Source organism: Temnothorax americanus, unplaced genomic scaffold (assembly GCF_048541705.1).
Source record: "Temnothorax americanus isolate GAGA-0224 unplaced genomic scaffold, ASM4854170v1 Scaffold13, whole genome shotgun sequence".
In the NCBI taxonomy this organism is placed as follows: Eukaryota; Metazoa; Arthropoda; class Insecta; order Hymenoptera; family Formicidae; genus Temnothorax; species Temnothorax americanus.
The window spans coordinates 3,623,160-3,646,412 of record NW_027509264.1 but is presented as its reverse complement, the minus strand read 5'-3'; the positions used below and the strand labels follow the sequence as shown (position 1 = coordinate 3,646,412).

General features: G+C 47.0%; 2 protein-coding genes across 2 annotated transcripts in view; one reads left to right on the top strand and one right to left on the bottom strand.

Moving 5' to 3' along the window:
* Positions 1–353: 353 nt before the first annotated feature.
* LOC143894102 (elongation factor-like GTPase 1) overlaps positions 354–23,253 on the top strand; it is a 34,808-nt gene continuing 11,908 nt past the window's right edge. The window contains exons 1-3 of the mRNA XM_077400177.1: positions 354–4,206; positions 4,440–4,562; positions 4,835–4,983. Coding sequence (XP_077256303.1) covers positions 1,601–4,206; positions 4,440–4,562; positions 4,835–4,983 — 2,878 coding nt within the window. The 5' untranslated portion in view covers positions 354–1,600. The remainder of the gene's footprint in view (positions 4,207–4,439; positions 4,563–4,834; positions 4,984–23,253) is intronic.
* Positions 5,128–22,785, bottom strand: Dsx-c73a (doublesex cognate 73A). Its single transcript, XM_077400178.1, has 6 exons — positions 21,606–22,785; positions 15,925–16,704; positions 7,565–7,819; positions 6,450–6,600; positions 6,118–6,240; positions 5,128–6,007 (listed from the first exon to the last, which is right to left on the bottom strand). The coding sequence occupies exons 2-6, from the start codon at positions 16,570–16,572 to the stop codon at positions 5,922–5,924; spliced, it is 1,263 nt and encodes a 420-aa protein (XP_077256304.1). The 5' UTR covers positions 16,573–16,704; positions 21,606–22,785; the 3' UTR covers positions 5,128–5,921.

Genomic DNA, 23,253 nt, shown 5'->3' with positions numbered 1-23,253 from the left:
TCTCAGAAAAATCTCGATCGTCGTCAGGTAATTAAATTTCGCACCGATTATTCGCTCTGAAGTTCGCTCTGAAATTCGTTCTGAAGTTCTCGTCGCGTGACCGTGCGTAACAATGGCGCGTGTCCACGGGGCCCGGCTGCGTTCTGTTTGTCACGCTTTTCACATCCCTTTCGAATTGTCCTGTTTCCTTTCTCTTTCCTTTTGTCCGATTCGAGATTTAGGCGTTAAATTTCGTTCTAGGCGGCAATAAGCGTGGGGAAAACGTAGGTGAGTAAAACGGGCTTGAGACTCGCCGATAAATCGCTCGAAAGGCGCACGATCGCGGAATACTATAGTCTTGAGCGAGGTCTTGAGTTTATCTCGAGTGACAATACGGCATTTTTATCAAACGTCTCACCGTTCTTAGAACAACTCTAACCGCGAACTCTGATTAATCGACGATCGATTCAACCAGCAGCGAATTAATTGCTCGAAGCAAGATTTCTAATCTTACAATTAAACAATAAAAGATAAATAATTTTATCCAGCAAAGTGAAATAGTAGATACGTTAATCTAAGTTGATTCATTAATCAACTGGCGGTACGATAATTGACAAGCTGATTGTCGATTAGACTAATGGGAGTTTATGTTACCCGTTACCCTTGACTTTGCCGGAGGGAAAAAGAAATTCTTTTTGAGTGAATAATCCACTCTCTGTCTTTCTCTCTCTTTGCTATTCGTCTCTCTTCGTCTCGTATGCGCAGATCGAATCGCGCACTTGCACTCTTAACACTTCCCTGCACGCGCCATGCGCCGTGGTGCCGTGATTCCGTGATGCGCCGACGCAATATGGCCGTCCGTGTCCGTATCTGCGCCGCCCGCCGCCCGCACGTTTCGCGATAATCACGATTGAACACTCGTGGATCCGTACGATACGAGCGAGGGATCGCGTTGATCGAGGGTCCCAGGCCGAATTCAAGCGTGTCGCAAGCGGATACCTGGAAAGTCGGTTGCGCGCGCGAGCACAACGAGGCGAGACGAGAGAGAGAGAGAGAGAGAGAGCGGGAAAGCGGCGCGCGCCAAGTCCACGTTCGCGACGTTCCGGTGCGCCCAGGTGCGCCCTAACCTCTCCAAGTAGGCGGCAAGTGTCACAGTCGCCTACCGCTGCTGCGCTGCTCGAGCGTTACGAGACGCGTCGGCGACGAAGAGGAGTAGAAGAGAGGATCCGACCCGGTTGCCTCGTCGTTCACCCGTGTCCGCGTGTGTGTTGCGGGCGCGTGTCTCGTTCCGCCGCGCCGATAACCGATGTCCGCTGGCATGTTCCGCACGACGACAGCGAGGCCGTTCAACCTGCGTTACATCCTCGCGTTCAACAAACCCTACGCGCTTTGTTGGCGAGAGAATAAACTGAAATAGTGTTTACCCGCGGCACTGGACTACGTGCGCGCGTATGCGATATCGGTCCGATTAACTTAAGTTTACGTTTTTCCACGTTCACCGGGTAGAATTAAGCCTAGGTATCGAACTATATGTATATATCGTACCGCGTCACGCGTTCACGTTCGTTATCGCAATCGCTGGTATTGTAGAGCGTACGAGCGCGTAGGAGCCACACATTATATGTACATTTGTATATATAATCCTGCCGAGTTTCGCATTCCTACCTCCGTCGTTCTTATCCGAGTAACGATGCGCCTTATCAGCCTAGAGAAGCTTAGCGAGATACAAAATGATGCTACGCGTATCAGGAACATATGTATCCTGGCGCACGTGGACCATGGAAAGACCACCCTGGCGGATTCTCTCGTCGCGAGCAACGGCATTATATCCAACAAGCTGGCCGGCAAGCTCAGGTACCTGGACAGCAGGCCGGACGAACAGTTACGCGGGATCACGATGAAGTCCAGCTCCATAACGCTGTATCACGTGCACAACGAGAAGGACCACGTGATAAACTTGATTGATTCCCCGGGACACGTGGACTTCTCCTCGGAGGTTTCCACAGCGGTCAGACTGTCGGACGGAGCTGTCATCCTAGTCGATGTGGTGGAAGGCGTATGTCCCCAGACGCGTAGCGCCCTGTCTATAGCCTACGTCGAAGGTTTGAAGCCTATTTTAGTACTGAATAAAGTTGACCGACTGATTACAGAAATGAAATTGACGCCGTTGGACGCCTACGTGCGTTTGACGCAAGTTCTGGAGCAAGTAAACGCTATTATGGGCGAGTTATTTGCGAGCGACGTGATGGAACGTGACGAGGACCGCGAGGAAACGACTGCAGCTACGTCGGGCAAGGTAAACGAGAGGGATCTGGCTGATTGGCAATCAGGTTTGGAGGAGTTGGACGACTCAAATTTATATTTCTCTCCGGAACAAGGAAACGTTCTTTTCACTAGCGCAATTGACGGCTGGGGATTTGGTATCAAGGAATTCGCGAAAATCTATTCGAATAAATTAGGATTCAGCGACAAGGTTCTGCGTAAGACATTGTGGGGGGATTTTTATATAAATAGCAAAACGAAGAGGATTATGAAGGGAGCTCAGGAGAAGGCTAAGAAGCCGCTTTTCGTGCAATTGATTTTGGACAATATCTGGGCGCTGTATGAGACTATAGTGATACGAAAAGACAAAGATAAATTGCCGACTATAGCTGAAAAGTTAAATATTAAATTGACAACCCGCGACTTGAGGCACACAGATACGAAAGCACAGTTGCAGGCCGTTTGTTCGCAGTGGCTTCCCCTGGCGCAAAATTGTCTCAATATGGTATGCGAGAATGTTCCAGCGCCGCACAATTTAACCGACGAGAAAATCGAGCGACTGATAAGCGGGCACAACGACTTCTCTGCTCTGCCCTTTGAAACGCAGCGATTGAAAAAGGCATTCTTATCGTGCAGTCCATCGTCAGAAGCGCCGATTATTATATTCGTCTCGAAAATGTTTCCAGTGGAGAAAGACATGCTACCTGAAAACAAACCGAAGTCTTTAACACCGGAAGAACTGGCACAAAGAAGAGAAATCGTTCGACAGAAGCATGCGGAGCGACTGGAGCAAAAGAATTCTACCATCATTGAGAATCACGTGGAAGATACGCGCGATCCGTCTTCAATAGTCTCCAATAACGTCCAGGACGTAAAATGTGAGGATGTCATCGAGGAAAAGTTGGACGGTACATTAGTGGCCTTCGCGAGAATATATTCGGGGACTATAAAAATCGGAGATGAGGTGTTTGTTTTAGGACCGAAGCATAATCCCACTATCGCTCTGGAACGCGAGAAAGCGGGTGAGCAGGTGGATCCGTCCCTCGTGCTCAAGGATTTGAAGCCCGGCAGACACATCACGAGGGTGACCGTAAATAAATTGTACATTCTCATGGGAAGAGAGCTCGAGACTGTTGGTAACGTACCGGCGGGTAATGTTTTCGGAATCGGTGATCTCGAAGAACACGTTTTGAAGACCGCGACTCTCTCGACGACAATCGCCTGTCCTTCGTTCACGGAGTTAACTTCTCTCGCGGTTCCTATATTAAGGGTGGCCATGGAGCCGAAACATCCCAACGACTTGCCGAAGCTCATTAACGGTTTGAAACTGTTGAACCAAGCGGACGCCTGCGCCATGGTTCACATGCAGGAGACTGGCGAAATCGTTCTGAGCACCGCCGGTGAGGTTCATCTCGAGAGATGCCTGGAGGATCTCAAGCTGAGATACGCCAAGATCGATATTAACGTGTCTGATCCGATCGTGCCGTTCCGCGAGACCATAGTTCCACCTCCGAAACTCGACATGGTGAACGAGGCGATCGAGAAGAAGGCGATGGAAGTCAACCTCGAAGTCTGGACGTCGAACCGGCAATGTCGTTTTGAGATAGACGCGAAACCTCTACCGGAAAACGTAACAAAATTGTTAGAGAAAAATGCAAATCTGATAAAATTGTTGGATAGCTCCTGCGACAGGTATACAGAGGAGAACGGAGAACACGAGGATATTTCTGACGAGAATCAACCCAACGAGAGATCCATGTCTGATAAAAAGCAGAAAGAAGCAAAGGTATTCAAGAACGAATTGCGAGCAGCCTTTCTCGAAGCGGGGTGGAAGGATAACGTACTGGATAAAATATGGTCGTTTGGGCCACGAAAAGGCGGCCCGAATATCCTATTGAACGAGACTGATTACAGCCACAAGAAGTTCTGGGAGCAGCAAAGCACGAATGCCGATCCTCGAGCAGTGTAAGTATTTTTAAAAAATATTAACGTAAAAGCATTTTATTGTGTACATATCCCTTTTGAAATATACGAGCATTTAAGATGCGATGAACGTAATTTAATATAAACTTACAGCAATGATAAATGCTGTAATATATAACGCGCCAAAAATAAATATGTACGAGATGTATACTTTGATTACCTCCTTGAAACTTATTTCGGATGATAATAATACGTATGTTATATAAATTTTTCAGATATGATAACAGTATAGTCAACGGATTTCAAATTGCTACTCTGGCTGGCCCCTTATGCGAGGAGTCTATGATGGGCGTCTCCTTCGTATTGAAGAAGTGGGAAATTTTCGATACTTCACAAAGGTAAATATGCGTTAATGGTTAATAAATATTCGCATCTTAAATTGATATCTGCGATCAAGAAATACTCTTATAAGACACATAAAAATAGACACGTACATTGCAACTGCTTCCTTTCTGGAAGATATATATAGTCATCATATAGTACTGACGTTTTTATATTGAGCGAAATTAAGCAAGGAGGTCATATTTGGGCGCGTTATTTAAGAATTTAATAAACGCTACATGTGCATGTATAAATAAGTGTATGCTATAAGATGTACGAAACGTTGCAGCGATTCCGGTGGCCAGAGCCAGGGACACTTGGGCGGTCAATTAATGTCGGCGTGTAAAGAGGCTTGTCGACGGATCTTCAGCCTACGACACCCCCGACTAATGACGGCGATGTACAGCTGTAGCGTTTTAGTCAACTCCGACGTTCTCGGTGAGTAATCGTGTGTAATTGTTACTGATTAATCGCTCTCACGTATATTGTATAATCGAACACGTACATCTCCGAGATTTTCTTAAGTCACGTAGTCGTAAATGCGTAACTCAAGATATCTACATCGATGTCTTTTGTTCCCTAATCGCGTTATTAACATAGTGAGCTGACTCTAAGTTGGAAAAGTAAAAAAATATTTTTGGAATATATAGCAAATGACATATTTTACCCAGTACTCAATAATGAGAGAAAAGAACGTAGATTTTAAGACCTTGTCTGTCGAAAGTTTAGGTACCACATATATTCCTATCTATCCTTTTGTTTCTTTAAGATCACGCGCGATGAGACAGCTCTTTACATTTGTGTAGGCGACAAAGCCGTTTGTCTTCCTTATCGTAATTTATCGAATATATTTTGTGTAATTAATCGACGGCTCAAATTACAAATAACATAGAAACCATGAATAATAAATATGCTTAAAACGAGTAATTAAGTAAGTGAAGATGAGAATACAAGTCACATAGGCGATTTCATTCTATCGTGTCTATTAACCCTCGTGCGGACACGCTGGTGTGCGTTTTCAAAGTTTTTTAAAAGTTATCTTTCTTCTGATTTTACTTCTTACAGTCAATAATCGTTGCGTACGATAGAAAAAAAATTATTTGTTGAACGAGATATTACATAGGATGAAATTAATAACATTATTGAAATTAATTTACATTATTCTCTCTCTACACCATGCTGCGCCCGTTCGAGGGTTAAGGAAGCGTAATAAAGGGCTTGAGAGTAATAAAAGGGAAACGATAGGAGAATGAATAGAGTTCGAGCATGGGATTTGAATGGCTGGGAGAATTATAAATATAAATAGCATTATATAAATTAACACGTGTAAATTCGTCGATGGCAGATACGATGGGGTGGGATATCGCGTCGCGAAACTATTCCCAAAAGGACGGCGTCGCCATCAAGTGTCGCACCTTGTCCCAAGGAAAGCGTGGTTTCTCCTCGTTCTCCGCCGCGCGCTCTGTTTAACACATCAAACGTGTGGTCAGTCACAAAATTTGTATTACAAATTAGGGACGTTACAAGGTTAAAAAAAAAAAAAATGATATAAATAATTTAGAATGTGCATACCTGAAATACTACGCGAATATCGTAGCGGTCGTCCTCTTCTGTTTCCCTGCACACACATCATTCCGTACACTCGAATGCCCGGAACGCTGGCGTAAGTTGGCTGATCGTGGCTCATAGGTCCCTCTGCGAAAAAAGAACGTAAGGAGTTATGTACCGAAATATTTAAAAAGTTCGATGGCTCTATCCGAATCGAGCCATCGGAGCAACGTTTATAGGAACTCAGGAGCCTTCTTTACGTCACGTTGAACGCAACTTTGAATTTTAGACGTGGCTGTTCACCTTCAATCTTCGAAATTAGATCGATTAAATCGGAAGTTTCGTCTTTCGCTTACCTAGTATGTTTGTGTCGGGACATCGGCATATCACGAGATAGTGGGACTTTCCCGTACGCACGTTCTGCAACGCCAACAGAGACCAGTCCCGCGAGGCTCTGCACTCTCGCATCTCGGCGACTGGCTCGCACGTTTTCACTAAGGTCAAGGCCTGAAACGAACACGTGTCACAAGGAGCGGTGTCGCAATTTTTTTTTTTTTGGTACAGGTTTCTTCCTTCCGGTTAGATAAATCGCACGTTACGTAATCCCGTTAGCACAAATACATCACGTTACAGCGGAGCTGTCTTAAATCTTAACAGTTTAAGATGAAGCATTATCGTGTCACTTGAGTGGGATGCGATTAGCGTGTCTGAGCAGTCATTGATTACATTGATTATCTCTTCCGAGATGATCATGCGGCTCGAGAGAACCTCCGTTTATTGCAAAAGCCGTAACGTTGCCGGCGCGGTACGCTACGTTTTACGGTACGTTATAATAATAAAGCCGCAGGAATATAACGATCGAGACTGAAATTATACGTGAAAGCGATCCTACGCGAGAGCAAGCCACGGAAGTACGGGGCGATATCGTGACGAATATTTTAGGCTCGCTCCTAAAATCGTCTTTTCGAGCGGCGGGGATTCGTCGGTGTGCAAGTCACGGTTAATACACCGAACGAAAGTGAACGAGTTTTTCTCGCGGCAGGAAACTCGCGTTAAGAGCGCCCGAGAGAGCTTCTCCGAGAGAGCCGGTCGTTCATGCCCGGGAATGGCGCCAAGCCTCGGTACCGTTTCCGTAATAGCTAATAGCTCAACGCTTGAAACGTTAAAATAAAACATCGCATTAGGAGAACGGCAACTTTTAGTTTTGCGGCCCGAACGGAAACTCCTCGATCGTACGCACGTTCGTTTTTATCCGCGACTCACGGCCGTTCCCACATGATTTCTTCTCTTCCTTCTTGCGGCAGAGATGCTGCTAAAAATATCTCGCGATTGCGCACGATATCCTCGTTAATAATGAAGCCTCGTTAATAATGAGAAATCGGACAAAGGATAATGATTATCGTAAAAAAGACTTTTGTGCAGAGATGATCAACTCCCTCGGTCGCTAGAGCTTCAAGAGCTCTTCACTGACCTTGGTTCGCGGATCGGTCACCAGCTCGGTCGTGTGCAGGTCGTCGCTGTCCAGGGATGCGCTGCAGGGGTCCCGATACCTTCCGGGACAGGCGCACAGCGGTTGGGTGAAGTTCAATCGGACGTAGACGGCGTTGCACACCTGCTGAACGGCACACTCCGGCAGCAGGTAGATGTGCTGATTGTGCGGGTAGTAGTGATACTTGGTCGGTTTCGCGAGCGCCGCGCTCGCCCCCTCCGGCAGTCGTACCCCCGTCTGCAAAATCGTCGATAAGGCCTCGCACTTTGGCAATAAAGCGTGTAATAATACATCGCGCGATTTTACGAGGAATGGGCGTGAACGAGTAACGACCTTCCGGGTATCGAGTATAATCCCCGTAGATCCGATTTCGAGCGAAGCTCTATGATTAGAGGAGGGTCTCTTCCTAGAAAGTAACCTCGCGCTCTTTCGTCGATTGACATAGCTGTAATCCACGTGTTTGCTCAACTTCTCGCGTTTGCATCCTTCAATCACGGAATAAACACGATCTCGAGATGTTTTCTAGGAATGAGATGTTTCTCTGGGAAATAAGAGCCGATCTCTACTTGCCGCATGCCGGGGGGACTTGGTCTGATTATGAAAAATGTTGTTTTCTCTTATCTCGACGGCGTATAGGTCTGTATTTCATCACGAACGAGCGCATCGTTACTCCAGCGCGATTGCATCGTAAACGAAACTCCACGTTGCGCGTGCGGTACCTCATTAACCATGTTTTTGTGCCACGAAACAATTGCACGGTTTTTCGCTTCTGCGAATTTACACTTTCCCTATATAATCCTGCTCGCTTGATCGAGATATGTAAATCAGGAAAGACTCGAACTTCCACTCCAATATCGAGCCAGTCTTGTTAAATGTCAGCTTAGGTGAGAGGAACTGCATTTTTCGTCGAAAAAAAGAGGGGCATCGATATTTGTTACATCGCGGAAATTTTTCGCCTGTCAACAATCGTTCCAATTGCGAGATGCAACCGCCTCAAAAAGTGACAAGTCGGCCTCGTGGGGCGGGGGCCTTCGATATTTATCTCGGGAGGGAAGTTACACGGTGCCAATCGCGTGATGGAAATTGTTGAAAAGGAGGCGAACTACGGAGAGGAATATAAGGCATGGAATAAAAAAAAGAAAAAAGCGGAATAGAGAGGAGACGAAAGAAAGGCCACAGCGCCAGGCGGCGAGCTACGCTCGTATCGATAGAGTACAAGATGGTCCGTGCGGATATCCATCGCCGGACAACTTCCTGGAACGTGAGACTATGTGCCGTCGAGACGATAGCTCTCTTTGCCTTCGCCCGGTCCCGCTCTTCTTTATGGCGGATCCGTTTATCTCGTTTACGTCGCTATCATCTCTCCCGATCCCCACTCTCCGAAAAGAGACCGAGGCACGAATAAATAATTGCTCGCTTAAAGTTCATGTACATTTTGCCGCTTGGCCCTTCGGGGACTTGCGAAAGATCAAATATTAACACGCACCGTATAGACACGCTGATTACAGAGAAGACGATTAAATGCCGGCGACACGGAGATTCTATCGTCGAAATTAAGATTCCGGAATACTTCACGGCGGTTATAAAAAAAATCTCGCGCAACTTCTTCCCCGTATATTTTGGCGAAATAAGAAAGCACCAACTCGCGAGCGGACGTAAAGAGCGCGACCGCTAATCGACGGTTTTTAACGCCAAGGAAGTCAACGGTGTCCTTACGAGAAAAGGGTCGGATACATCTCGGTCTCGGGAATTGACCGCATCCTGCGGTAAAACGTTCGATCGAGCATGAATGAAGGGAAAAACCGCGACGGTGGTTCTTCGCGGAAGAAACGCCGACAGGACAGGAAGATTCCACAGCTTTCCGGAGAAGTGTGCTCAAAATGCCCCATTTCGAGCTTCCGAGCGTCGCGTCGGTCGCGCGGTATCAATCACGGGTAAACACGCTAATTATGGTTCGTCAGGAACCTCGCGAATTTCGCCTGCATTCTTTTCCTTTTTTTCTCTCTTTTTCGCCTCCGAGAGAGATCGGCTGTCCGCGTCGCGACCATAATCGGGAGAGAGAGGCGTAAAACCGCCCGACTTCGAAAATAATGTCATCGCGTGCCGCGTAATTCACCGCGTAGCTCGGGCTACAAAACGCTCGTTTATAAAGCGGTCGTTGACCGAAACGCGATCGCGTTCCCTCGAGAGTTCCTCGCCTCGGAGTCACCTTGCTGGATTTACTTCGCGCGATTCTTCTTTCGGACGTTACGATTCCCCATTTTTTTTTCTCTCCGTCGCTTATCTTCCCGCTCCTGCGTTCCACGTCCGCATACCTAAGTGTTTGCTCGGTAGAAAAGTCCATCCGTCCGTTTGTCGCTCGTAAGTATAGCGGTTCAGAGAAGCGGCGAGATGAAGAAGAGATAGGTCCTGAATAATAAAGTCAGGTAAACTAGGAGCGTTCCAAGTGCGGGATAGGTGATCGCCTGGAGACTCGGTGATTAAAATCGCGAGTATAATTCGACAAAAAGATCTCCGATCTCCTTGTACAATTTACTAATAACTGACGGCTAATACGTTCGAAGCACGATAATAAATTGAAGAGAAAAAAATCAATCGAGTGATACAAAAATGACGAACATTACCATTTAATCCGATCCACGAGACCTCTCGTGGTAAAAGATAAATATAATTAGATCGTTAAGATGACATGAAATATTATGCGTGTTTTTTTCCATCGTCTCTTTTACATTTCGCACGTTCGCTTCTCTATACCTACGTCTCGCGAAGAAAACGCGAGAAGCTTTTTCTTCTTTTTTCGCAGGCTTATTCTTCGACAAGTCGTCGCGGTAGGCGTTGCGATTAATGCGCGGCACCGCTAATTGATTCACCGTCTTTTATTCTGCCTATACATGCAGACGCGAGAGAAGAAGATTCGCGTCTCGAATTTACCGTCTGTGGACAAATGCAACGGGAAGTGGCACGCAGAGTGAATCGATTAAAGCCGGGGAATAGGCCGCGGTAAATTGTCCGTGGCGATACCGGCCCATCGCCCGCTATTCTCTCTCCCCCTTGTTCCCATCCCTTCCTCCCCTCCCCTCGCGTCTTTTCGTTTATTTTTCTCTTGCATTTTCTTTTCGTCTCGGCGTCGTCACGTTCCACTACCGATATTAGCACCGGCTGATCCGTTTGCGTCACGACCGTGAACGCTCGCCCTCCTTTCGCCGTTTGGTATATTCGTCGAGCTAATGTATCGGCGTCCTGCGAACTGCAGCGCGCATCGCCAGTCCTCGGACGCGAATTTTTAAGCGAGAAATGATTGATTAAACGGACCGATTAACGTGAGAAACGGCTGTCACGGCTAGCGCGAATTCGCGCGAGAAATGCAATCTCATGCTTTAAAATCCAGAAGAGCTGTTTACACGCTGGATTATTATTTAGAGTCCATAATTTCAATTTTTTTTCCTTAAAGAGAACTAAATGTATGAAGCAAATGAATTAACATCAAAAAGACGTTTATAGAAAATAGATGAATGACTTGTGTGTATTTTATATTAGACGCCAAATTGAGGATAAAAAAAGCTGTATCGCCGAACGATCTCCGGAAATAATGTAAAGTTTTTCGTCATTGACACTGCGAACGAGACAGACGTCTCTTTTCGAAATTGCCGCAGATGTAAAATCTGAAGGAAACCTGTCGCAAATCCCGACGTTGTAGAACGTATACGGATAGAGTGTCGCATCGTGCGTAACGCCAACGATCGTAATTGCGGTATCGCACGTCCGTCTATAGGAATTGGATTGGTCATTATCCAACAGGTAATTTCTGCGGTCGTAGGCTCGGATATCACGAGGCTGGTCGTGACGAACCGACGTCGCGGATGTCGCGTTTCCGAGATCCTTACAATACAATTATTAATTCGAGGAAAAGAACCCAACGGGTCCGTTTACCGTTGCCGTTCTTTTCACGGCTGTTTTTGTTGGATTAACAACGGCGGTGTGTAGAAACCGTCATCGAGTATCCCGCGCTATTATATTAGTCGCGCACGAAACGTATCGTCGCACCGGTTACACGACGAGAGAATCCTGTACGTTCGATTGGGGGAAAAAAAAAAAAAAAGACGGAAATGGTAACGCACGAATTTTTCGGTGAGAACGCGACGCGTCCTCGCCGTTCCGTTCGTTTTACTCGCTTCAATTACGCCGCGCACTTTCTAGCAAACCGATCCCGAGATATGGAATTACTTAATCTCACGCGGTGAAACGCGTGAAAGCAATAAATATCGAATACCGAAACCGCGATGTTACGTGCAAGCTGACTCGACTGATGCGAGGAAGATCGAACGGCCAGTTCGATCGTCGGGAGCGAGTCTTTTCATCGGTCAAGCAGCACGCGCTTCGAACGACCCTCGTCGTCTCGGACGGTTGTAAATTCCGAACCTTTCGGACGTGGAAAGAGATCACGTTACGGTAAATAGGGAGATACGCTTCCCCGTTATCTCCCGTCAGGAATTTTTTAATTTTGATTTCATAATTTCTAATTTCGTTGCGCCGCGCGCGCGCGCGCGCGCGCGCGCACACCGCCTTCGGAAAACCGTGCCGGGGCGACGCTCCGTTACGCGTAACTCGACAGCGCGCGTAGCGACGGGGCAAAATTCCTATTCGGGACCGTTAGCGAGGTTCTCTATTTCTATCTTGCTCGGTTATCCTGCTCGCTATCGCGCTAACGCGGCACGGGCCGTCAGCTAAAAGAGGCCAATCGTAAACGTCAGGATATATCGCTACAATGCTGATGTCGGACGGACGGCCGGCCGGAGAGCGCGCGGCGGCATCGAGATCGAGATGCAGCATCCCAAATACTCACGGGACGGGGGAATTACGGACGTTATCGCGGCGCGCGAGTCAAGAATCTCCATTACGCGCGAATATCCGCGGGTTAATAGATTTCTGCCTTAATAGGAGAGGAGCGGGGATTATATTCCAATCTTAATACGTTTGGCGGACTACTTCGATTCGCGGTCTAATTGCGATTTGCATCATTGCGAAAAATACGCTTTCCTAAAAAGCGTGCTGCGCGCGCGCGCGCGCAGAGAGTTCCACGATAACGACCGGCGTGCCCACTTTATTTTGCAACATAGTTTCATTGCGTATACAGGATGTCGGGATTTTATACCGCTAGTCGTGGGTGGGGGTAATATCAACCAGGTGTTTGCCCTCGATAAATGTTTTCGATTAATGCGAGACACTTAGCCGCGCATTATTCCACCGATTCGGTCGTTGTTCGCTAGGAAGAAAGTACGATAATAATGATCACGTGGTAATAAGTCAAACGGAGGATTATATAACGGACGGAAACAGAGCACGGCCGATTACAGCACACGCGGCAAAATTGGAAATTCGTGCAGATATCGAGGCGCGCGGATCGAAATTTAGCCCGCGACAACGGGCGTCCAAGATACATAATCGTTACCCTTGGACATCCGTGACTGATCGCGGTGCACGCGCGTGCACTGTAATAACCGCGTCTGACCGAGCGTGCTTCCTTTCCCCACGATACGATACGTGCAAATCGGAAGAAGCGCTGCCCTCGTCGAAGAAATGTCGTGGAATTAGCCGCGGCGCCGTTTCGCGACGTTGCGTTGGGCTCTACGAAAGCCTCGCGCCTCGTCGTTTCGCCTCGCTTCGCCTCGTCTTCTTTTCCCAACGGCGAAGAAAAATGGCTTGTCTTACTTCGCTTTTCCCGCCCTAGTGACGAGGGATATCCGATTTCCCATACGCTAGATCCGGGGCGAAATCGGTATATGCGGTACATGCCTCGGTTCGAGGCGCACGTTCGCGCGCACGCGAACGGTTCCCAGCGATTTTCATTCGATATCGGGATGAATGGTGCGACTCGTATCACCTCGGTAACCCGCAATTACGCGCCGAGTCCTTCTTTCACATGCACACATTGTATGTTCATTTGTACCAGTTTGCCGCGCGAAGCTCCGACACGACTTCCCCCGGAGCGTTGCGCGCTACGACGGACGCCGACGTTGCCAATTAAAGTCCCGTCCGTCGACGAGGCCTGGGTCCGGCCGATTTTCACCGGCCGTCGTCGGTGGTTAACTTTAATCGCGGTCTACGCAGACGATTCGCCGTTCCTCTTTTCAGATCGTACAGCGCCCGGCCACGATGCAGGTAGGAGGAAGTGAATTCAATTAATCACGGATAATTAAGCCGTGGTTAATTGAATTTTCTTCCTGTCTCTCTATCATATCACACTCGCCGGCGCGGCGCGAGTGTTACGAACCGACTGGGGAATTAATTAAATCGCGGTTGATTAAATTTACTCCTAATTAGACGCATATCTTAGTTTTATTCAGAGGGAGATTCCTTTCGTCTTCCTTCCTTTCTTTATTGATTCGTACTCGATTCAGCGCTGCTGAGAGCGCGTCGTGATCGAAAATGGAGAATGTGTTTTGACGCACGTCGCGTAATCGGTCGCGACACACTGTTCGCGTTGGTGGAACGCGACGTTCTTCGGACGACGTGAGATGCGCGACGGTGATTCTTAACGCGACGTAATGGGCTTTTTTTCGGTGTAATTTTGTCGCGATTGTCCTAGCTTTGCGCGTCTCGCGGCGTAGCGGGTCCGGCAAGACACTGGATAACTCCATCGCGCGAGATATTACATAGTCAATTTACGCATTGCCGTCGTTAGCGTTCGCGCGATTATTACGGATACGTTAGAATACTTAATTATTATTAATGACTACGCGCACCCCGTTACCTCGTGCGCGCGAGCGCGGCGCATTTACCGTATTCCGCGGAACGAAATCGTTCGTTTGTAATCAAGACGCGTTATGTTCGCTTATTTGATCGTAAATGACTCAACGGTTTCATATACCATCGATATGTACCGCCGTTACCTCGGCAAGGCTGGAGAGAGAAAGAGAGAGAGAGACGAGAGAGAGGAAGATCGTATAGCAGGAAGGTTTGAAGACATGTAAATTAGAGGCGACTGCAGAGGTCTGCGTGCGCGCGAAGGAAAATACCGGGGAAGAAAAGAAATGATTTCTCCCCCTGGCTATAAAAGATTTGCCCAAGGTATGACCCAATTGCCTGATTCATCTCGCTTTATCGCGAACGGGGGGCGGCCGGCGCGGCGCGGCGCGGCGCCATTAACTTCGATAATTACGATGTGTCCCGTAACGACGTCCAATCCGTATTCGAATGCCGATTACTTTCTCGTTTTTGCCATTTTGCACACGCGTATCCGTCCACACGCTCGTCGTCCTCCACCGCGGCGGGCGCATTAGATACGTATATTTTCTACGTACGCGGAGGTACGTTACGGTGCACACGCTACTTTCTCGGTCGACCTATATGGGATTTTTTTCTTAAACCCCATACGATTCTCCAATGTCGGCTGTATAACTCGAATCTGGGTTCCTTTCTATCGCGCATCATCGGGTACACGATTTTCTGCGCTCGCTTTAAGTATAGGGGGCAACGAGCAGGAATGGCACGCGGTTATAGATTTGGGATTTTTTTTCCCATCGCGAAAGAAAAGGAGTTCTGTCGGCGCTTCAGGAATTTTATAGGATATATATATAGCAGGTCTAACTTGTTTGATAAGCGTGAACGATATGAAGTAATAAATTTCTCCTTAGCTCCGCACGCTTCCGTGTTCTTTTCCGATCTACTTGGAATAATTTCTAGGGTACCGAGAGCTTATGAGAACCGTGGAATTTTTCCTCCCGGGAGTTGCAGATATTATTCGACGAGGCCTGGAGTTTAATCTCTCGCGCGTCGCATAAATTAAAGAAGGAACTCTAATTACGGAATTATCCGAGTTACGGCGGGCATAAAACGTAATGAAACGTATTACAACTTATCCACGTTCCGTGAAACGGCGCGAGACGTGAATGAACAGTAACGAACGAGAGAATATTTCTCGTCGCTGTTTCTCTCAAAAGACTTCCTCCTCGCCTATCTTCCGGATGATTTCTGATTTTCTAGCGAAATGTCTCAATCTTTGCGTTAAACCGTGTAGGATGCCGACGTTTGGAAAATGATTTCGCGTTTGCGGCCTGTATGACTGTATAAAGCCAGCCGTCGCGGAATTTTGCAGAATTTGCGGCGGTACGTCCGTAAGCGCGACCGGCTTAACGTATAAGCCAATTAGGACTCGATATTCTGTTGAGTCTCGCGACCATTCATCATGCAAAGCGATTACAAGCCGGAAATCTGTGTCGTTGATAGTTAAGACCGGCGGCAGTTAAGGCAAAATAAACGAAACAATACGAGAAACACGACGAGGCAGAGACGGGGACGGTCAACCGGTCGGTCGGTCGATCGGTTAGAATTAATGCGCTTACCTCGCTGGCGGCGGTGTAATTTGTCGTTAATTTGATTTGCGGTCTAATCTTTTCGGGCGATTCTCGCGTTTCCTTGGCCGTCAAAGGCGCCGTGGTCGTGACATCGGCGACGCCGGCGGTTGCGGAGGCCGCTGATTTTCTCGACGACAGCACCGTGGCCGCGGTGTGCTGAGTGGGCGAGATTATCCTCGGCGATGTCTCGGTGATGTAGGTGGGGCTCGAGCCGTCCTGTGGATCGCGGGAGGTCGGCAAACCCGCCGTGGACGACGCTAACCACGGTGACGCGGCCGTTGTCGACGTTGCCGTCGTCGCCGTCGCCGGGTTCGTCGTCGACGAGGCCGTCGGCAGCTTTAGCGTCGTGGAGGCGGACGTGGCGGCTGTCTGAGGTGCCGTTGCCGTCGTCGTCGTCGTCGTCGTCGTCGTCGCCGCCGCCGCGATCGAGGTGAACGACGACGAATGTAACGTGGCGTTCGCGATCGGTCGTGACGCCGCTGTCGTCGCGGTGATCGCCGAGGTGTTCTTGCCCCCTCCGGTCGCGATCGTCGTGGTTTTTTTCACTTTGACTGAATCGCTCTTCGACGACGCCGGGACGGCCGACGCTGTCATCAGCAGCAACGCCAGGCAGACGCAACACTGGATAGCCCGCATCCTGATATCGATAGTATCGATAGTATGGAAAGGAGCCGCTTTTCCGCACGTATTTTTACGTGCAAGGTGTCTTCCTTCAAGGAGCTCTTATCGTGTATAAGCGATGCTTCTTTTGGACTCTTCGCTTAGAACCTGCGAATAAAATGCATATTACGTTAGTAACTATCATGGTTGTATTTTTTCTATCTCGTTAAGGCTGCTTTAGACGATCTCTAATTCGCATCAGATTACAGGATAGAATTCTGTTTATGATTATATCTTTATGTAAAATATAGTTTTCAATGTATACTTCGTATATATGTGTGCATTTTCATTCTTCAAATACTTTTTATATTATACAGCACGTAAAATTAGTAATAGATTTCTATTTCTACTTGAATCATCTGAAGCAGGCTTTAAAAAACGAAGATATTTTTCGAAGAAAAGTAGTTTAACGCGCGGCATCTTCACTTTTGCGTTTACTTTCTTATGTTTGCGTCAAGTCTTCTTCTTTTTTTTTCTCATCTTGTTTTCCCTCGAAAAATCGTCGCTTTCGCTTTTCCACGTCGATGTCATCGAATGAGGGAAAGGATTTATATATTTAGATCGCGTATGTTTGCGGTTTGCCGAGAGATTACGCGATGCGGATGGGGTAATGTAGAACGTAACGCAGTTTATACTGCCCGAATGTTTGCTTCGGAACGACCTTAACAGGATAGAGAGCTCTCGCTCTCGCAACGGTAATTAGATTTTTCCGAGCGCGGTTGAAGTTCACGCTGAACTCAAGTGCATTTCGTCGCGAGATGTAAACTCGTGAGCCTCTCTTTTATCGTATTATATCTTTCCTCTTTCTCTATAATTTTCTGTCTATCTACCCACATTTCATATATCTTTATGTTCGTATTGTGCAACAAAATAATATCTTATTTTGAACGTGAAAATGTAACGTTAACACGAAGAAATATAATTTCTCTAATAATTTGATAAATAATGAGAGACTCTCGATAATGAAATTACCAAGTGTCAAGTAAAAAGGGGAAAAGAGAAGTGAAGCCACTTCACTAGGTTAGAGAACGCGAGAAAGCGTTGAAACCGCGGTAGAAAAAAAACATCGGAAAGCAATATACAATTTGTAAGTTAAGGACGCCGTTACAATTGAGACAACGATGCGCTTGAAAGACATTCCTCTGATTCCTTATGTCAGTCACCGGGACGAATGTGACGGTTGTCATTTGGAATCAGGAATGTCTTTTAAGTGCATCGTTGTCTCAATTGTAACGGCGTCCTTTACGTACAAATTGTATTGCTTCTCGATGTACTCTACCTTGACTTCAACGCTTGTACTCGCGTTCTCTGAGCTGGCGAGCAAATGACTTTATTTCTCTTTTTGCTCAAGTTATGTGACTGTTATTTTGATTTTAATTATATAATAAACTATGATCATTAACCAAGTTTTACACTTCTCGCGGAAAATTACGCTATTTCTAGACCATGAAATTTTTAAATTAACTTCTCGTCGGAGAACGCGAGATCATTTTCATTTAATTGGTATCGCTCTAAGCGTAGTCGAAACGTCCGATTTGTAATTATATATTTTATTTATAGTTATTATTTATTAAAGATTGACATAACATTAGTCCACGCCGTCAACCGCGTTGAACTCTCAAAGCCCGTTTTTACTGGTCACTTGCTAATTATGTTTTTTTTTTTCGTTCGTTGAGAGAAAAAGTACGTCTATCGTGCGAAATTATGCAAATACGGAGAACGACCGAGGTAATTGCTACGTGTCAAGTTCGACTCGAAGAGAGACGGAGGCATAGAAATCCTCGTCGGGATTAGAATGCCGCAATCTAGCCGCAGTTGCGTTACGATGGATTGGCGAAATCGCGTTTCCGTTGTACGCGATATGCATACGAGATGTTTTCCAATTATGGCGTTCTTCCTCGTTCACCTGTGCCCCTTTCGACGAAGCCCGAGGTCGCTCTCCGTCCTCGCAAAAACTTTTTTTTATCAGCACGACCTCTCGCGTTCTCCGCCGCTGGAATCTCTCGGATCTTTTCTCCGCGGTCAAGGCAGGTCGACCCCGCGCGTTTTTCCCGTCCGAAACATTTACGTCGACAGATAGGAATTAGGTGGGGCGAGGAGAGATAGATAGTTAGGAGAGGCGCGTGTTTATTTGTTCGTTTTCCTGGATGTCCGTGCATCGGTCCATGGCGGAGCTGACCGCTTATCTGCCTGCCTGCCTGCCTGCCTGCCTGCCTACCTACGTATTTTCCTTTCACGTGCTCGATCTTGTCCGCGCGTCGGTGCTTGTGCCGCAACAGTTATCGCACGTATGCCATACGACACTGGTGAAATTGGGTCATTCGGTACAAACCGACCATACGAGCCGTTATCTCGTTGCATTTGCAAGGCCGTATCAAACTGCGCCCGTGCGCGCGCGCGCTCGCACTCGCGCGAACGAGCGGGTGCGAGCGGACACCGCACGCTTCGAGCATCAGATGTTAGACATTACGCTTCATTAGAATATGTATCTCACGTTGCTGAATTATGTACCTGCGACGGATGCGCGACTCGGTATAACGGAAGCGAGAACGCGACACGGACTGCGAAAAGAAAAGAAAGAGGAACGTTTCGAGTGGATAGACACGCGCGAGATATACCGCGATAAAGGACGCTGATTAAAATACGATCGACGGGTTTCGAAACTGTAACGGCGTCGAGATTGCCGCTAAAATCTCACGGACACTCCTGCGGCGAGATGTAACCCGCATCCGAGTCTACTCGTCTCATTCGTCGAAAGGAGGGTGCGATTATTTTCTAGTGGGTGAAATTTACGCACAATGGGAACTGTCCGCTATTCGGGAATATTTTTCGTATTTCTTCTGCCACTTCTGGCCACGTTCTATTCTTTCGTCACGGTAAACCGCACAATGTAGCGGGCGGAGAATGAGTTTCCACGCTTACAAACCGCAAACAAAGTTTTTAAACATTCGCGACATCGACTGTTTATGCGAACCATACAACAATTAAATTAATGAAGTACGCGGAAAAAAGAAAGATTTATAGTGTCATAGAGGCGAACGGTAAACGCAGAGATTCAGAAAACGAGTAGAAAAGAACGTAGGGTTACGATGATATGAATCACGATGTAAAAAGGAAATAGCGAGATATACGATAGATCAAATTATACAATTAATGTACTGGTAATCTTTTTGCGCGTCTTCTCTCTCTCTCTCTCTCTCTCTCTCTCTTTCTCTCTCTCTCTCTATCTATCTATCTATCTATCGACTCTCTCGAATACATTTCTCTACGTCGCATTAGCAATTCGTTGCACGTGGCGTTATAGGCGAGCGGTGAATAATTTCACCATTAATGAGCAGCTCGCGAGAGAGCAACGAGCATTAATTTACTTGCGCAAATAAAACGAACGTTCACGGATCGATACGCGTGCGTTTGTTTCGGCAATTTGTCGGACTAACGAGACCGAAAGGAAAGCGTGCAGTGGTCGCGACTGTACACAAAAGCAACGTGCAATTAGCAATGGATATAAATAAGTACCGAGAGAGAAAGAGAGAGACAAAGAATTTCGACGGATCTCGTAAAGTCGTTCGCGTTTCACGTCTCGCGTCCGCGCGACACATAAAGCATCTCGCGCGATTCAAAAGCGCAAGCGCAAGACAAAGAAAAACGGCGACTCGCGTCAACGCCGCGACTGACAACGTAACCGCCTAACGGATCTTTTGTTAAATTAGCTTAACGCATTGCGTGGCCCTTTTCCTCACTGTCATCCCCGCGATTCGTCGCGTCATTCGTTACAGCGGCCAATCGGAGCGGCTGCCTTAACGCGCGAGACATCAAAGAAACGTGCTTCGTGTGCTTCTTGCTGCTTTTAAAATAATATGTGCAAAAATTGTGCACGCGAGCTGTTCTACTGACTGATTTATTTATTCATTTATTTATTTATTTTTTTTTTTGAGAAGCGTAGGCGTGTCGAAAGAATAAACCGCGTGGAAAAAACGGAGGCAGGTTTCATTCCCGGGTGTGGAAAATCGGTTGGTTCTGCGAAACGATCCGCCAGAGATACGGCGCTAATAATATATCATCGTCGCGTTTCCTTCCTCCCTTCCCTGCTCCGAGAAAGAATGAGCAGCATTCGCGATGAGAAAAAGGATGAGAGCGTATAAGAAGGAAGACGCGATTATCTGGAATAAATCGACGTCCAATAATGAATACACCCACTGGCTCGATTCGCATCGGTAGCGCCCCGGTAGTTGGACACGTAGATTGTAACGGAAGTACGAGGAGCAAAGTCGGCGGTCGCGATCGGAATGTTGTTCCTTCGGTATCTACCTGCTTCGCGGCGGAATCATCGATGTCGAACGAAACATTGTCCGTAAAAACGTAAATACGTAGGAACGCGAGTCTGATGATGCACTTTCCTGGTTTTTTTCTCAGTCGAGTTAATTCGTACATCTGACGACGCCGCGAACTTGTAGACACGAAATATCATTTATATACAGAAAAATTGAATCGATCGTAGCCGCCGGTTTGTGGCTACAAGACGAGATAAAAAAAATAGTAATCGCCTCATTGTCAACAGTTACGGCAAAGCAAGCCGTACTTATTTCACAGTTCCGTTATCTCTAGTATAATAGTAGTTACGAATAATAGCTAGCTACAACAGATAACAAAATTATTTATCATGTATACATGTCTTTTATATGTGCTTACATGTTTGATGTATCACATTTTATTATATGTATATAGATACGTGTAACCCTTAACAAATTATAGTTTTGCTATCTGTTATTAAATAAACCAACCGTTTCTGTTAAGATTTCTTTGATTTATTCAACAGAAACTAGAAACAGATGATAGGGAGTTGAAGATGCAGTACAAATTACCCACATATGTATCAAGTAAGAAAATCATAGCTGAACGAGTCGATCTTCTCACGATATGAATTCGCAAATATACCGCTATCCCACATCCTTGTTAATGCAAGCGTCAACGTAAGCCTTTTAAAGCAAAAAAATATCAAGAGTTCATACCTCGTGCAGCGCGTAGGTAGGCTGACCCTCGACCTAGACTTTCGTCCTCGCTCCACCTTGACCGCGACCTCGACCGCGATCCCTGATAGGAAAGAAGGAAGGCGTACTTCTCTCGCGGTTCCTGCACGTCACTGACAAGCCGGTAGACCAGATCAGCTCTAATCCAGCCGTTCTCTCCGTTCTCACGTTGATCCTTGTTCGCGCTTCCGCCGGTCTCTTCTCCCAAAAAAGAAACCTCTACGGTTCTCGCGCGCTACCGACCGAATACACGGAGATCGTTTTGACAGAGTCGCCGATGGCGGTGACTCGACAGCGGCTACGATCACGCGACTTGGCACCCAAGATCGCGGACGACAAAATTCCGTCTCGCAACGTCTATAGCACGCACCCTCTTCCGCGTTCCGCAACTCTTCCGAGGCCGTGAACCGTACTGCCCGCGAATTGCCGTTGCCGTTGCCTATCGCTGCTGTTGGCTCTCCGGAGACTGGTGCGTGGATTGGAGGCTAACCCGCGATGAGATTGTTTCGGGGTTTGCGCCCGACTGCGGCCTCGCGTAGGACGCTACGTGCCTATGAGTCCCCGCTAGTCCCACTTACCAACCAACCAGAAACTGCTCGGGTATACTCGGAATCCTAAGCTGCATCTCCGCCAATCCACTTTCCACTCTTCTTCCCTCCGTTCCCCCTCGTCGCGTTGCCCGCCTCGGGGTTACTCGGTTCCGCGCTTGTCCGGGATTTGCTTGTGCTTTTCGTCTTTCGGCCCCGCCGGAAATCAGCCGTTGATAGACGCGGGTGAGTTTTGCGGCTGGAACCGGTCGTTTCTGGACCACCAAGTGCCTCTTAATCAACCGTGAAGGCGGTTTTGCGGACTATTAATTGATATTAGTGACAAGTTACGAGGAGAGAAGTCCCGCGTGTCTTTTATACCTTCTCTTTTTCTCTTGCTCCCTCTCTCTTCTTTCTTCATAATTGGAAATCACGGGAGATACTTACAAGATGAGAACTGCTCTTTGAAGTAGCCATCGGCTGTCCGCCGCTTTGATCTTAGGAATATTACGCCGAGACCTAATAGACCCCGACTCAACTCCCACGTATCCTCACCTTTCGAATCGAATAGAGAGAAATTTCCGCGTGCTGCCTAAAGCTATAAACTTTCTGCTCATTTTCTGCTCATTTCTGTATAGGACTTATAGTTTGATAAATTGATTTATATATATATATATATATATATATATATATATTTGTTGATGAAAACTAACAATTACGTCGCTAATGCAACAGAAGAAAATAACATATAGACAAAGATTTATCTTATTCTTCTTTTTCTTTTGGTTCGATAAATCCTCCAAAAACTTCAAAAACGCAAGAAACGAGTGTTACAACGGATGTGTCTGACTTAATTAGCAGGTAAACATAAATCGGCAATTATTTTAGAAAGTTTAAGTCAACGGAGAAAGGGTGATCTGTCGACGGGTTTCCTCCTTCGTAAATCCCAACACATCGATAACGATTTTTGCGAATCGTACGAGAGAGCATACCTCACGATTATTACTGCGTGGCCGTCGTCGTCAATAGGCTCTCGCTTTATCGCGATTTTTTCATCGTGGACACGATGTCGAGTAACACGTCTGGGGTACAGCACGGCCTTT

What these genes read in the sequence shown, in the direction of transcription:
- Dsx-c73a (XM_077400178.1), bottom strand. Translation starts at nt 16,572, where the DNA reads ATGCGGGCTATCCAGTGTTGCGTCTGCCTGGCGTTGCTGCTGATGACA. An exon ending in TGACCGATCCGCGAACCAAG is followed by an intron (nt 6,601 to 7,564) that starts GTCAGTGAAGAG and finishes TGTTCGTTTCAG; the next exon opens with GCCTTGACCTTAGTGAAAAC. An exon ending in ATATTCGCGTAGTATTTCAG is followed by an intron (nt 6,008 to 6,117) that starts GTATGCACATTC and finishes TGTGTTAAACAG; the next exon opens with AGCGCGCGGCGGAGAACGAG.